At 43.4% G+C, this 12,464-nt stretch overlaps 1 protein-coding gene across 1 annotated transcript in view; it reads left to right on the forward strand.

The window, feature by feature from the left end:
* Positions 1 to 12,464, forward strand: part of OSMR (oncostatin M receptor) — a 51,320-nt gene that overhangs the window by 27,017 nt on the left and 11,839 nt on the right. Inside the window, exons 5-8 of the mRNA XM_024198978.3 lie at positions 2,785 to 3,072; positions 4,534 to 4,663; positions 5,873 to 6,036; positions 7,505 to 7,650. Of these exons, the coding sequence (XP_024054746.2) occupies positions 2,785 to 3,072; positions 4,534 to 4,663; positions 5,873 to 6,036; positions 7,505 to 7,650 (728 nt within the window). The remainder of the gene's footprint in view (positions 1 to 2,784; positions 3,073 to 4,533; positions 4,664 to 5,872; positions 6,037 to 7,504; positions 7,651 to 12,464) is intronic.

The following is a 12,464-nucleotide window of genomic DNA, read 5'->3' on the forward strand; positions in this document are numbered from 1 at the left end:
ATGCATGGAATTCCCTCTAAAGGGCTCAGTCTTGCAGCCTTTGTCGACTGGGACTAGTCACATGGATAAAGTCAGTAGGATTCTGATCACAATAAATGGAGTTAAATTTAAAATAGACTTTTATATGTTTTGAGAGTGTGGTTTTTATTCTGAAAGAACAAAAGACTATATGAGATGAGAATGTTATCATGTTTTGGGCATCTGGTTGAATGGCAGGTTTCTTACCTGCATTCTTAATTTCAAGGTTTCTACTTAAGGAAATGAGAAATGTAAGTATTGAATAAGTTAATTAGCAAAACCTCATGCTATATGATGGTTTTATTTTACAGGAAACTTTTAATGCTGTTAATCCAGATTATATTAAATCATGTATTTAAAATATGTTCAGTTTTAGTTTCAGTAAAGTTAGATAAATTACTTTTTATACCTGGCTAGAAGGCAATTGAGTTGTACAACTCCAGGATCTCTTGGGCTATGTCTACACTACGCTCCTTACAGCAGCACAGTGTGCCTCTACAGCCGCGCCGTTGTAAGGACCATGGTGTAGCCGCTCTTTGTTGCCATGAGAGTGCTCTCCTGATGACAAAATAAAACCACCCCCAACAAGGAGGGTGGTAGCTTCGTTGGTGGGAGAGCGTCTCCCACCGATGAAGTGTTGTCTGCACCGGTGCTTTTCATCATTAAAACTTTTGTCATTTGGGGAATAATTTTTTCACACCCCTGAGCAACAAAAGTTTTAACGATGAAAGTGCAGTGTAGACACAGCCTGCGGGCATGTCTTCACTAGCAACGTTAAAGCGCTGTCGCGGCAGCGCTTTAACGTGGGTGTGTAGTCGCGGCATCAGCGCTGGGAGAGCACTGGTGCACTGTCTACACTGGCACTTTACAGCGCTGCAACTTTCAGCGCTGTAAAGTGCCAGTGTAGACAAGGCCTTAGTCTTTGAGGATAAATTTAGTCCTACTTTGTGGTATATCCGGAATGTCCTTTGCAATGCTGCTGTAGTAAACAAGGAAGCTATAATATCCTTACCACTGAAGTCCAACTTGTTCATTTGATTAGGGCTCTTCTAGGAAGGCAATGTCTCTTCGGAAGCTGTTGCATAATAATTCTTGGACTCAGTGCAGAATCACTTCAACAATTTCAACTTTGTAACAGCATCATGTGTTCTGTGAATGTGGGGCATAAATTAACCACCGGTGATTCTTGCTTCACTGTCATCAGGCTGTAGTATTCATATAAACTAATACTGAGAACCAAGAGTTACCGGTATTAATGTTTCTCTGAAGTTTATATTTTTTTTCCCTAATGCACAATTGTTGATTTGGCTCTGCATTCATGTACTAGTTTAATATGAACAGACAGAAGCCTCTCTATAGCTAAGGTTATAACAAGGTTTCTAATTCAGCGTGGTAGCCCTGTTAGTCTGTATCAGCAAAAACAAGGAGGCGTCCTTGTGGCACCTTAGAGACTAACAAATTTAACAAATTTGTTAGTCTCTAAGGTGCCACAAAGGTTTCTATTATAAGGCTTCTGGGACTTAGAGCCACAATGGTTTAGGCTGCCTTGGTGAACTCCTGGCCACATGGAAGTCAATGGTAGAACTCCCATTTGCTTCACTAGGGCCAGGATTTCACCCCTTAACTCTGTATTTCAATATTTCCACATTTTTGAAAAAAGGTAACCTTAATTTTAGAATTTCTAGACATTTTTATCATTTAATTAGGGGAGGGGTGGAAGGGATGAGGATGGGGGTTAGGATTTCAACTACAGCTCTCTAGTAAGTGTTGTTGTTTTTTTAAGTTTTGATACAGACTTATAACCTTAACTAGTTTCTCACAGGTTTGTGTCTGGCAATCATAATTAATATTAAGGACAAGAGACACTAGTAATAAACCAACTAGTAATGTCATTTCTGAATGAACTTCTGTGAACTGTATTCGTAGAACACAGGAAAAATTGACTGAATACAAGGCAGTGATTAGCTCTTTCAGATTGACTGTTTTCACTGGAAGAGCATCATTTTTGGTGAACTTACATGACTTTTAAAAATGTGTTTTGAAAGGATGACTAAACGGTTTAGTTAAGGAACTACTATCTGCACTGGTTCAGGTTCGCACAGGTCCTGCTTGGATTTAGATACTAGAAATGTTACCAAATGTGGCAGGAGAAGCACAGGGCCCTTAACTTGGGTCTTGGCAGATAAAAAGCCTTTCAAACTCACTTTTTAATGGATGAAATCTTTTTATTCTAGTTAGACTGAAGCCATAAGGGATCCATTTATGAATTAACATTGGACATTTCCTGGTCATTAAGGAACAAATGTTCACACATAGCATCCCAGCTTGCCTTTGCAAAATCGTATATACAAATCCCGCATTAGAGGCCAGATATAAAGCCCACTAAAGTTAATGGGAGCCTTTCCATTGACTTCGCTGGGTTCTGGATCAGGTCCAAGGGGGTGAAATTCACCACTGTACAAAGGCTCATGCACCACTTAAGTTTTATATCTTACAGGTTTAAGTAGGACTGAAGTGGGAGAACATCACATGAGGGTGTACAAATAGATGTTTGCATGTGGATAGTTGAGGTACAATTACCAGATGTGTGCAAATGCCTAGTTATGCATTCAAAGTCACAGGCACCTATCTTGAGCACCCTTTTGAAAAAAACTTACCCTAGTGCTTTCTCAGCTATCTAGTCATGGGGTAGACTGTTCACAAGAGACTCCACAGCATAAAGAAAGAACATTCAAATGAAAAGATTTATTCTTTTGTATTTTGCAGGCCTAGATACTTCAGATGACAACACACCATACATCTTCCCAGAAGATAAAGTTGTAGAGGAAGGCTCAAATGTCACTTTTTGCTGCATTGGAGGCAAAGATAGCCGAATTTTGAATATTTTGTTTAATTACACTGATTATTATTACCCAGACTCAAACACAAGCCAGCGAAACATGGTGATTACTATGAATAAGGTGTTGCATGCAGAAATACCTGGCATTCCTGTCTTTTGTAACATCTCTGGTAAAGGAAGCAAAAATTACAGTGCAACACTTCTCTTTGTGGGCAGTAAGTACACACTTTGCTTAGGGTCTCTTTCTGTTGCTGGGAGGGATTGTAAAGTTCAAGGGGTGAACTGAACTGCTATAAATTAGCTCCACAGAGGCCACCGGATCAATGCTATGCCTATTTACACCAGCTGAGGAACTGGCTCCGACTGTGTCCTCGCATTACACATTCCAGAGAAGAAAAGTTTGTTTTCAAGTGTAAAGAGTGCAAGTAGATTTTGACTAAAAGAGGTTCATGGATTAATCCCAAGACCTATTAATGCTTTAGCAAACAGATAAACCTGGGAGCTTAAATTAATAACTTTGGTAGATACTAAAAATCATGGACTGAATAAAGACACTAGATTTATGGCTTATTACAGTAATCTACTACCCTCCCTTCCCTTTCCCCTGCAGCTGCCTTCCTCCTCCAGCTGGAGGGGTGTTAACAGGCCACTTCACCTTGAACAGTCCCTTGAAATATGTGTTAACTACTTATGCTAAACAATCTGTTCTACCTTGTATTTAGCTGTGACACTCTGAATACATTTCCCAGGCTATGTCTCCACTACAAATTACTTCGGTAAAAGTTACATCGCTCAGAGGTGTAAATAATCCATATCCAAGTGTCGCAAGTTATACTGATCTAAGTGCCCGTGTGGTCAGCACTTCGTCGGACATAACTACCGCCTCTCGCTAAGGCGTCTTCACCAGAAGCGCTACAGTGGTGCAGCTGCATCAGTGCAGATGCGCTGCTGTAGTGTAGACATACACAGAGCTCTTCTTCAGGTCTGAGGCTAAGCTCAAAAGCTTGTCTCTCTCTCCAACAGAAGTTGGTCCAGTAAAAGATATTACCTCACCCAGCTTGTCCCTCTAATATCCTGAGACTAGAGTGACCAGATGTCCCGATTTTATAGGGACAGTCCCAATATTTGGGGCTTTTTCTTATATAGGCATCTATTACCCCCCATCCCCTGTCCTGATTTTTCATACTTTCTATCTAGTCACCCTATCTGGGACTCACACAGCTACAACAACACTGAATTAACAACCACAGACAAGCTTGGTGAGATCTTTTATTGTACAAGATTAGAGAGAGAGAAAAGATTTCGAGCTTACACAGCTCTTCTTCTGGTCGAACATGGTCTCCTAAGAATTCAGCCTGAATGTGCACAATACTAGCATAGCATAAAACTTTTCCCCTCCAAGTATAGAAGTAAATTTTAAGTTGGGTGATGCCCTAAACATTGGAAAGATCATTATTTTACATAAATAACATGTTTGGAGTACAGTGATCTTTCAGAGTACAATACATTTTAGTCTGCTTTCTTCTCTGAGGTGGTCTTTGTTTGAGTGCAATTGAAATAATAATGCCTGTAGTCAACCAGGCTTTGTACATGTTAATCGTTAGTTAAAGGCAAAAATGTTATGTAGCTGTTGCTACATTTGTCATGTTGATCTTCTCCTTGGTTTTAATTACAAGAACCACCTTATGAGCCTAAAGATCTTTCCTGTGACACTCGGGACATGAAGACATTAACCTGTACTTGGAATCCAGGAGAAAATACGTATCTTTATGGGCCTCATTCAACAAAATACCTCTTGTTTGAAAGGTAAGTTTTCTCAATTGATTAAATTAGTTCTATGGCCTGTGCTATACAGGAGGTCTGACAAGATGATCTAATGGTCTCTTCTGCCCTTGGAATCTATTAAAGTATTTTTCTCTGTATGCTATAAGAAATTGCACCCTTTTCCAGATCATTAAGCAATACATTCAAACAACAAAGGTTTACAGCAAAGAACTTTGGAGCACCCACCATTAACACTTTCTCATGTTGTAAACTGACCAACTAGCCTCACTCTTCGTTTTCTCTCCTCACCAGTTTCTGATCCATCACACTAATAAATTACCTCCTTAACCAGGACTGACTGATTTTCTTTAATAGGTTCTTGTGAGGGCCTTTGTCAAAGCTTTTTGAACGTCCAAGTGAGTCCTAGAAATATATTCTCCTTTACTCACTATTTTGTCAAAAGGGCTGGATGGCTCATTCTGTTCCCACCACCTTGTGGTAGTTAGAGACAGCCCAGGAGCCAAGCTCTCTAATCAGAGTGAGCCACACTCATTTTCTCACTTCTAGCCCTGCCTAAGATTAGGGTTGTTATTGGACAGTCTGGAAAGCATCAGTGTTCTATGGCCTGGATCCTACAAACAGTTATAGACATGAGTAAGTTTGTGCATGTGAGTTCAATCCATTCAGGACACTGTATAACAGCTTAACCTCTGCTGAAAAGCCAACAGTACTGAAAATACTTATGGGCTGTTACTGAACCGTCTTGCATAAAGCCATTTTAGAATTGAATTGGTCAGAATTTTAGTATTTACCTCCCATGGAATTTTTCTGTGGTCAACAGCAAGAACATTGGGAATTCATCCAATTCTCTATCCCCACAGTTCTCCTGCAGAATATTGAGTGGCATGAACAGTCAGCCCATGAAACAAGAAAGAAGTATTAGATCACCCAACCTCATTAGATAATCAGCCACAGTTGCTTACCAACTTCTGAAAGCTTTTTGCTTTTCAAATAAACCATTCCTGGGTACCCTCCTTTATACCACAGTTCTTTTAAAATATAATAGAAATTACTATTTGTTACCTTTGTTGATACAGAATTATGCATATACAATAGCTGTATTTTTATTTAAGTTTTAGTTCTGTTCTAGGTAGGCATCACAGTTTCTGAATCCATTATTGCACTTCTGCAGCATTTATGATTTTAAACCAAAGAAAAATAAACCAGTGTCTTTTTCCTTTCTCTTGAAAGGTTTTCCCAAAAAACATTGTGCTACCAAGAAACAGCAACGTATCTAGAACCCATCCATTGTTCTTGGGCGATAGACCAGCAGATGATATACAACTTAACACTGACTGCCCAAAACCCTCTAGGAGAGAGAAGTGCTAATTTTGTCCTTGATGTAGCTCAGAGAGGTAAGGATTTTTCTGCTCCTTGTTGATGTTTTGAAGGTTCTTTTGGGTAGGCTGAAGATCACCACCAGCAAACATTCTGGGGCCACCCCTCCTTTTTCTCTATGAGGCAGTATTGTCTGAAAACCTCTCTCAGATTTAAAGATAGAAATATGTTTGTTCCTTCCCAGCTTGCACTGATTCCCATTTTCTCTGTGCCCACACTTGCCTGCTCCCTCTTCAGTTTCGCAGCTGCTGTTACCGATGAACACAGTCTGATCTCCAGGTTGAGAGCTAAGTGATCAAAATTATCCCTTTTGTGGCCTCAGAATCTGCCAAATGTCCAAATGTGGGGAGTGATGTGCAACAAAGGGCCCAAATGAGGGGCCCAAAAAAAGGAGCCACTCAGGAAACAAAGTGCTGTGGGATCATTCCTTTGGCGTATAGAACTTTGACACCACAGTTTCACAGTTGCATGTTTCTGATGTAAATCTTCAAAAACAAAAGGGAGAGGACACCAAATTTGTGTGGGATGGACATAACTTTGAGACTAGACTGAATGATTCCCTCATAATGAGTGACATTTGAGTGGTAAACACATTATTACAGAGTCTGAGGGAGTGAGGCATGCCACCCATGAGCAGTGGATGACAGTAGTGTCGTCATGCTAGTGCATGAGACAAGAAGAGCAATTTACCGTAAGTAAAGCAGAAAAATTGACTATACACAAAGTGCTCTCAAATGCATAAAGGAAACACACTGAAAACACAAGAAAATGAGTTTCTTTCTTCAACTGCTTTTAGTTCTAGGAATTGTAGGTGCTTCTTGTAACAATACTAGATGTTTCTTTCTGATGGTATAAAGCTTTACGTTTTGAGTGCTCTTCTAACCAGTCTTTTTAGGCAAGTCCTGCCATTTTTCTATCGCTACAGATATTTGCTGTAGATTTTTTGCTGATTTTAAAAACATTAGCAAAAAAAGCAAAACCAAATTTACACCCAACATTTCCAGCTCTGCAGTATCAATAATGGAAGCATTCAAGGGTCAGATTTGGACACCATCTAGTCTACTACTACTTATGGAGCACATATCATCTGAGGATCTCAAAGGACTTTAACAAGGAAAGATGAATAGCAGTAGGCCCATTTTTCAGATGCAGAAACTGAGCCACAGAAAGTTTAATTGACCTGCTCACATTCAGTCAATAGAAGAGTGGTGAATAGAACTGCAAGTCTTTGGCTCCTAGTCCAGTGAACTATTTCTGGGGCTCAGAGCCCCCAGAGCAGTAGATAAACAATAAAAGACCCAATTTCTAAAAGCATCACTTATTTTTACTAATACATATGTCCCTCTGCCTGGAATCCCACTGGGAGAGATGTAATGAGGAAATCCTAGACTCAGCCTTGTAATCACTTTTATTGCTCAGTGAAGACATTTTGAAAGTGCTTGAGTTCAAGTTTTTCAGAATCTAACTTATCTTTCCCTTTGGCAGTTCATCCATCTCCCCCCTCTGACCTTTCTGTAGAACATAAGAAAGCCACAGAAGTCAGTTTATACTGGAGTATGCAGCCCAAGCACAAAGCAATTAAGCTGCTATGTCAGATGGAAAATCGCCACCCAAGTGGGCAAGTGGAACTGGTAAGAAACTTAAGTTTCAGTCTAGACAAGCAACTGCTGGTTTTGGATATGGAATATAGTATATTTGTTTCATGGTTTTTAATACCATGGGTAGTGGGTGGGTGAACCACTGGCCCTTAGTAGGTGGAATGCCAAATGTGCACATGTGTGTGTGATCGAATCACATTCTAGGAGAAATGTTCAGGCCTTTCAGGCTGTCATTGTTGGTGGAGACCAGGTGAGAGACAAAAGATGACTGGAAAAAGGCTAATGTAGTGCCCAGCTTTAAAAAAGGGAAGGTGGAGGATCCGGGGAACTACAGGCCAGCCAGCCTCACCTCAGGCCCTGGAAAAATCATGGAGCAGGTCCTCAAGGAATCAATTCTCAAGCACTTAGAGGAGAGGAAAGTGATCAGGAACAGTCAGCATGGATTCACCAAGGGCAAGTCATGCCTGACTAACCTAATTGCCTTCTATGACGAGATAACTGGCTCTGTGGATGAGTGGAAAGCAGTGGATGTGTTATTCCTTGACTTTAGCAAAGCTTTTGATACGGTCTCCCACAGTATTCTTGCTGGCACGTTAAAGAAGTATGGGCTGGATGAATGGACTATAAGGTGGATAGAAAGCTGGCTAGATCATCGGGCTCAATGGGTAGTGATCAATGGCTCCATGTCTAGTTGGCAGCCAGTATCAAGCAGAGTGCCAAGGGTCGGTCCTGGGGCCAGTTTTGTTCAATATCTTCATTAGTGATCTGGAGGATGGTGTGGACTGCACCCTCAGCAAGCTTGCAGATGACACTAAACTGGGAGGAGTGGTAGATACACTGGAGGGTAGGGATAGGATACAGAGGGACCAAGACAAATTAGAGGATTGGGCCAAAGAAATCTGATGAGGTTCAAGAAGGACAAGTGCAGAGTCCTGCACTTAGGACGGAAGAATCCCATGCACTGCTACAGACTAGAGACCGAATGGCTAGGCAGCATTTCTGCAGAAAAGGACCTAGGGCAGTGGTTCCCAAACTTTAACAGCCCGCGAACCCCTTTCACTAAACTGTGAAATCTCGTGAACCCCCTCCTAAAAATGAATATTTTCAGGGATTTAAGTTTAAATTTCCTCAGTGTGATGGATGCCCCAACTGCCCGGCCCCGCTCTTCCTGGGGCTTGGGCTGCCAGTCCCGCGCCGAGCGCTGGGGTTCGTGCTGCCGGCTCCCCCGCTGACGGGAGCAGGGCTCAGGCTGCCGGCCCCAACTGCCCGGCCCCACTCTCTCTGGGGCTCGGGCTGCCAGCCCTGCATGGGGAGCGCTGGGGTTTGGGCTGCCGGCTCCCCCGCTGACAGGGGCAGGGCTCGGGCTGCCGGCCCCAACTGCCCGGCCCCGCTCTCCCTGGGGCTTGGGCGGTCTGCCCCGCGCTGGGGTTTGGGCTGCCAGCTCCCCCGCTGACGGGGGCAGGGCTCGGGCTGCCAGCCCTAACTGCCCGGCCCCGCTCTCCCTGGGGCTTGGGTTGTCAGCCCCACGCGGAGCACTGGGGTTTGGGCTGCCAGCTTCCCTGCTGACCGCTGGGACTTGGGCTGCCAGCCCCAACTGCCCAGCCCCGTTCTCCCTGGGGCTCGGGGTGTCTGCCCTGCAACCGGGTCCTACCTGCTGTCTCCAATGCCCAGGGTCCTCAGTCCGCCATTAGTGAAATTTTTCTGGTGAACCCCCTGTAATGTTCTGCGAACCCCCAGGGGTTTGCGAACCCCAGTTTGGGAACCACTGACCTAGGGGTTACAGTGGACGAGAAGCTGGATACGAGTCGACAGTGTGCCCTTGTTGCCAAGAAGGCTAACGGCATTTTGGGCTGTATAAGTTAGGGGCATTGCCAGCAGATCGAGGGACGTGATCATTCCCCTCTATTCGACATTGGTGAGGCCTCATCTGGAGTACTGTGTCCAGTTTTCGGCCCCACACTACAAGGATGTGGAAAAATTGGAAAGAGGCCAGCGGAGGGCAACCAACATGATTAGGGGGGTGGAGCACATGACTTATGAGGAGAGGCTGAGGGAACTGGGATTGTTTAGTCTGCAGAAGAAAAGATTGAGGGGGGATTTGATAGCTGCTTTCAACTACCTGAAAGGGGGTTCCAAAGAGGATGGATCTAGACTGTTCTCAGTGGTAGCAGATGACAGAACAAGGAGTAATGGTCTCAAGTTGCAGTGGGGGAGGTTTATGTTGGATATTAGGAAAAACTTTTTCACTAAGAGGGTGGTGAAGCACTGGAATGGGTTACCTAGGGAGGTGGTGGAATCTCCTTCCTTGGAGATTTTTAAGGCCAGGCTTGACAAAGCCCTGGCTGGGATGATTTAGTTGGGGATTGGTCCTGCTTTGAGCAGGGGGTTGGACTAGATGACCTCCTGAGGTCCCTTCCAACCCTGATATTCTATGATTCTATGAAATTCTATTGTGAGCAGCAAGGTGGGTGAGGTCATATATTTTATTAGATCAACTTCTGTTGGTGGAAGGGACAAGTTTTTGGGCTTCACAGAACTCTTCCTCGTGTCTAGAGAAGATAACCAGAGTATCACACCACCAATAGATGTCTCCTGCCTTGTCTGTCTCATATCCTGCCACCAACACGGCTACACCACCACTGCAAAGGCGACTGAGAACAAACAAGTTATTGAGGCTGTCTCTGTGGGAGCAGCAAGATGAGAGATGAAATTCAAGAGCTAGGTTGGGACAGAGCCAATGGAGAGACTTTAGTAGTGAGTGATGTGGTCTGATCAGATGAGGAAGAGAATCTTAGCAGTTGCATAATTCATAGGTATTTAAAGTCAAAATGGACCGCAGTTGTTATCTAGTCTGACCTTGTGCATAACACAGGCCATAGAATTTCACCCAATGATTTCTGCATCTAGCTTAACATGGTTGAATTAGAACAAAATGTGTAGAAAGATATCCGTGGGCAAGCTGTCCCAGTCGTTAATCACCCTCACTTAAAAATCAGCATTTGTTTCCAGTTTGAACTTTCACTTTCCAGTCACTGTAAATCTTGGGAGAAGCAATAATAGAGGCTACAGGTGAGGAAGATGCATGTGTCTGGGTGGTGGGAAGGGAATGTGGCCATGGACAAGTGTTTTTAAAATGTTATGGAGCAAATAGCAACAAGTGACAACCTGGTTGGATGAGGAGCAGGAAATGAAGGAATCATAGATGCCCTGTAGCTTGTGAGCCTGAGACACAGGAAAAAATGGCTGTATGAATAGCAATGGCGAAAGGCGAGAATGCAGAAAGCTTAGGAAACAAAGTAAATTGCTCAGGCTTGGCCATGTGAAAGCTTGAGGAGCTGAAAACCATCAGGATATGTCAGAGTCAGAGTCAACTCCTTTCTCAAGACAAGATCAAGCAACCAGTCGGGAGGGGCAAGGGAAGAGGTATAAGGAACACTAAAAGCCAAAGAAAAGGTGGCCCTGCCCAGTACATAACCTCACTCCCTACCCCTCCCATGCAGTACAAAAGAGGTGGTACCGAAGCCCCCAGACTCAAGACCCTCCAAAACAGAACATGACCATACATTGTAAAGGGTGGTACCAGGGCATACAGTACAGGTATAATTAAGCCTACTAAAAAGGAGGCGAAAGGAAGGAAAAGCTCTACTGGCGTACAGAGCTGTGGATATGCTTTCTTGTTAACCCCAATAAACATTGCATTGCCTGCACTTTGGACTCTGGCCTTCTGCTTTCTGTTTGGGGAGCAAGAACCAAGGTAGGGTGGGGCAGTCCTAACAGACCCTCCCATTGTCTGACCCGCCCATAATTTTGCACAATTGTGAAAATTTAAATAGATAAAAATTGTAAAAAGTGCTTAAACAAACATCAATATTGAATAAAATTACAAAAAATTAAAATTGCATCCTGGCAAGCCTATGGATAAGTAATTTAACATAACTTGTAGAGGCCTGTGTTTTCTGGGACAGGTGATCCTGAATTCTCTTCCTACTGACGACCAGGGAAGTCTGTGCAGCCTCATTGTGCGGTACTGCTGATGACTGTGATGTCTCTATGACCAAAGAACTGTTGCAGTTGGCATTTAGACTTCCCAGATGTATTATGCTGACTAGTCTGCATATACATTTACTGCCCTCTATTGGATAGAATGCTAGACTTGCTGCAGTGTGTAAGAGCTTGCTACCATGTACTGGCAGGAGGCCTTATAAGCCCTTATATTACTGGAGGTAACGGAGATTTCAGCTTCAGTTCCAGTGGTAGAGGCCTATGTGTAGGGGGCAGAATGTCCTGAATTACTGCGTGGTGTCTGTGCAGCTACAGCATGTAGTATAGCTGATGTCCATGAAGACTTGTGTGAACATTCAATTTTCTGGCTTTCCTGACCCCCCCCTCAGCCTCCTGGACCTGGAGGAAGGTTGCAGCAGAGTCCATAACCTTGTTCCACATACTTTAATGAGTGCTCAGCTTGCCTGCTCTTCACAAGTTGATCTAGGGTTCCCTATGGTGCAGTCCACACAGGGGCAGCTCAGCTCCAGAGTATTAAAGGACAAGAAAAGCTTGAAAGCTTGTCTCTCTCACAAACAGAAATTGGTCCAATAAAAAAATATTACCTCACCCACCTTGCCTCTCTAAGTAAAGCACAAGCAGGAGTGTTCCACTTTTGTAGGAAGTGTAGATGGACAGGCCTCCCTGAAGATCTCCCAGCGGATGTGGGCCTCCCATATGTCCATGTATTTGGGCCTACTCTGATTTTTCCAGCATGTTTCCACATAATTTTCTGCATTGGGTCAAACTTGACAAGGCAGATGTAATAAATGTGCTGTTGATTGAAGCGGGGGACAGAATGACAT

The sequence above is a fragment of the Terrapene carolina genome, unplaced genomic scaffold (assembly GCF_002925995.2).
Source record: "Terrapene carolina triunguis isolate 2854851 unplaced genomic scaffold, T_m_triunguis-2.0 Scaffold69, whole genome shotgun sequence".
Taxonomy (NCBI): Eukaryota; Metazoa; Chordata; order Testudines; family Emydidae; genus Terrapene; species Terrapene triunguis.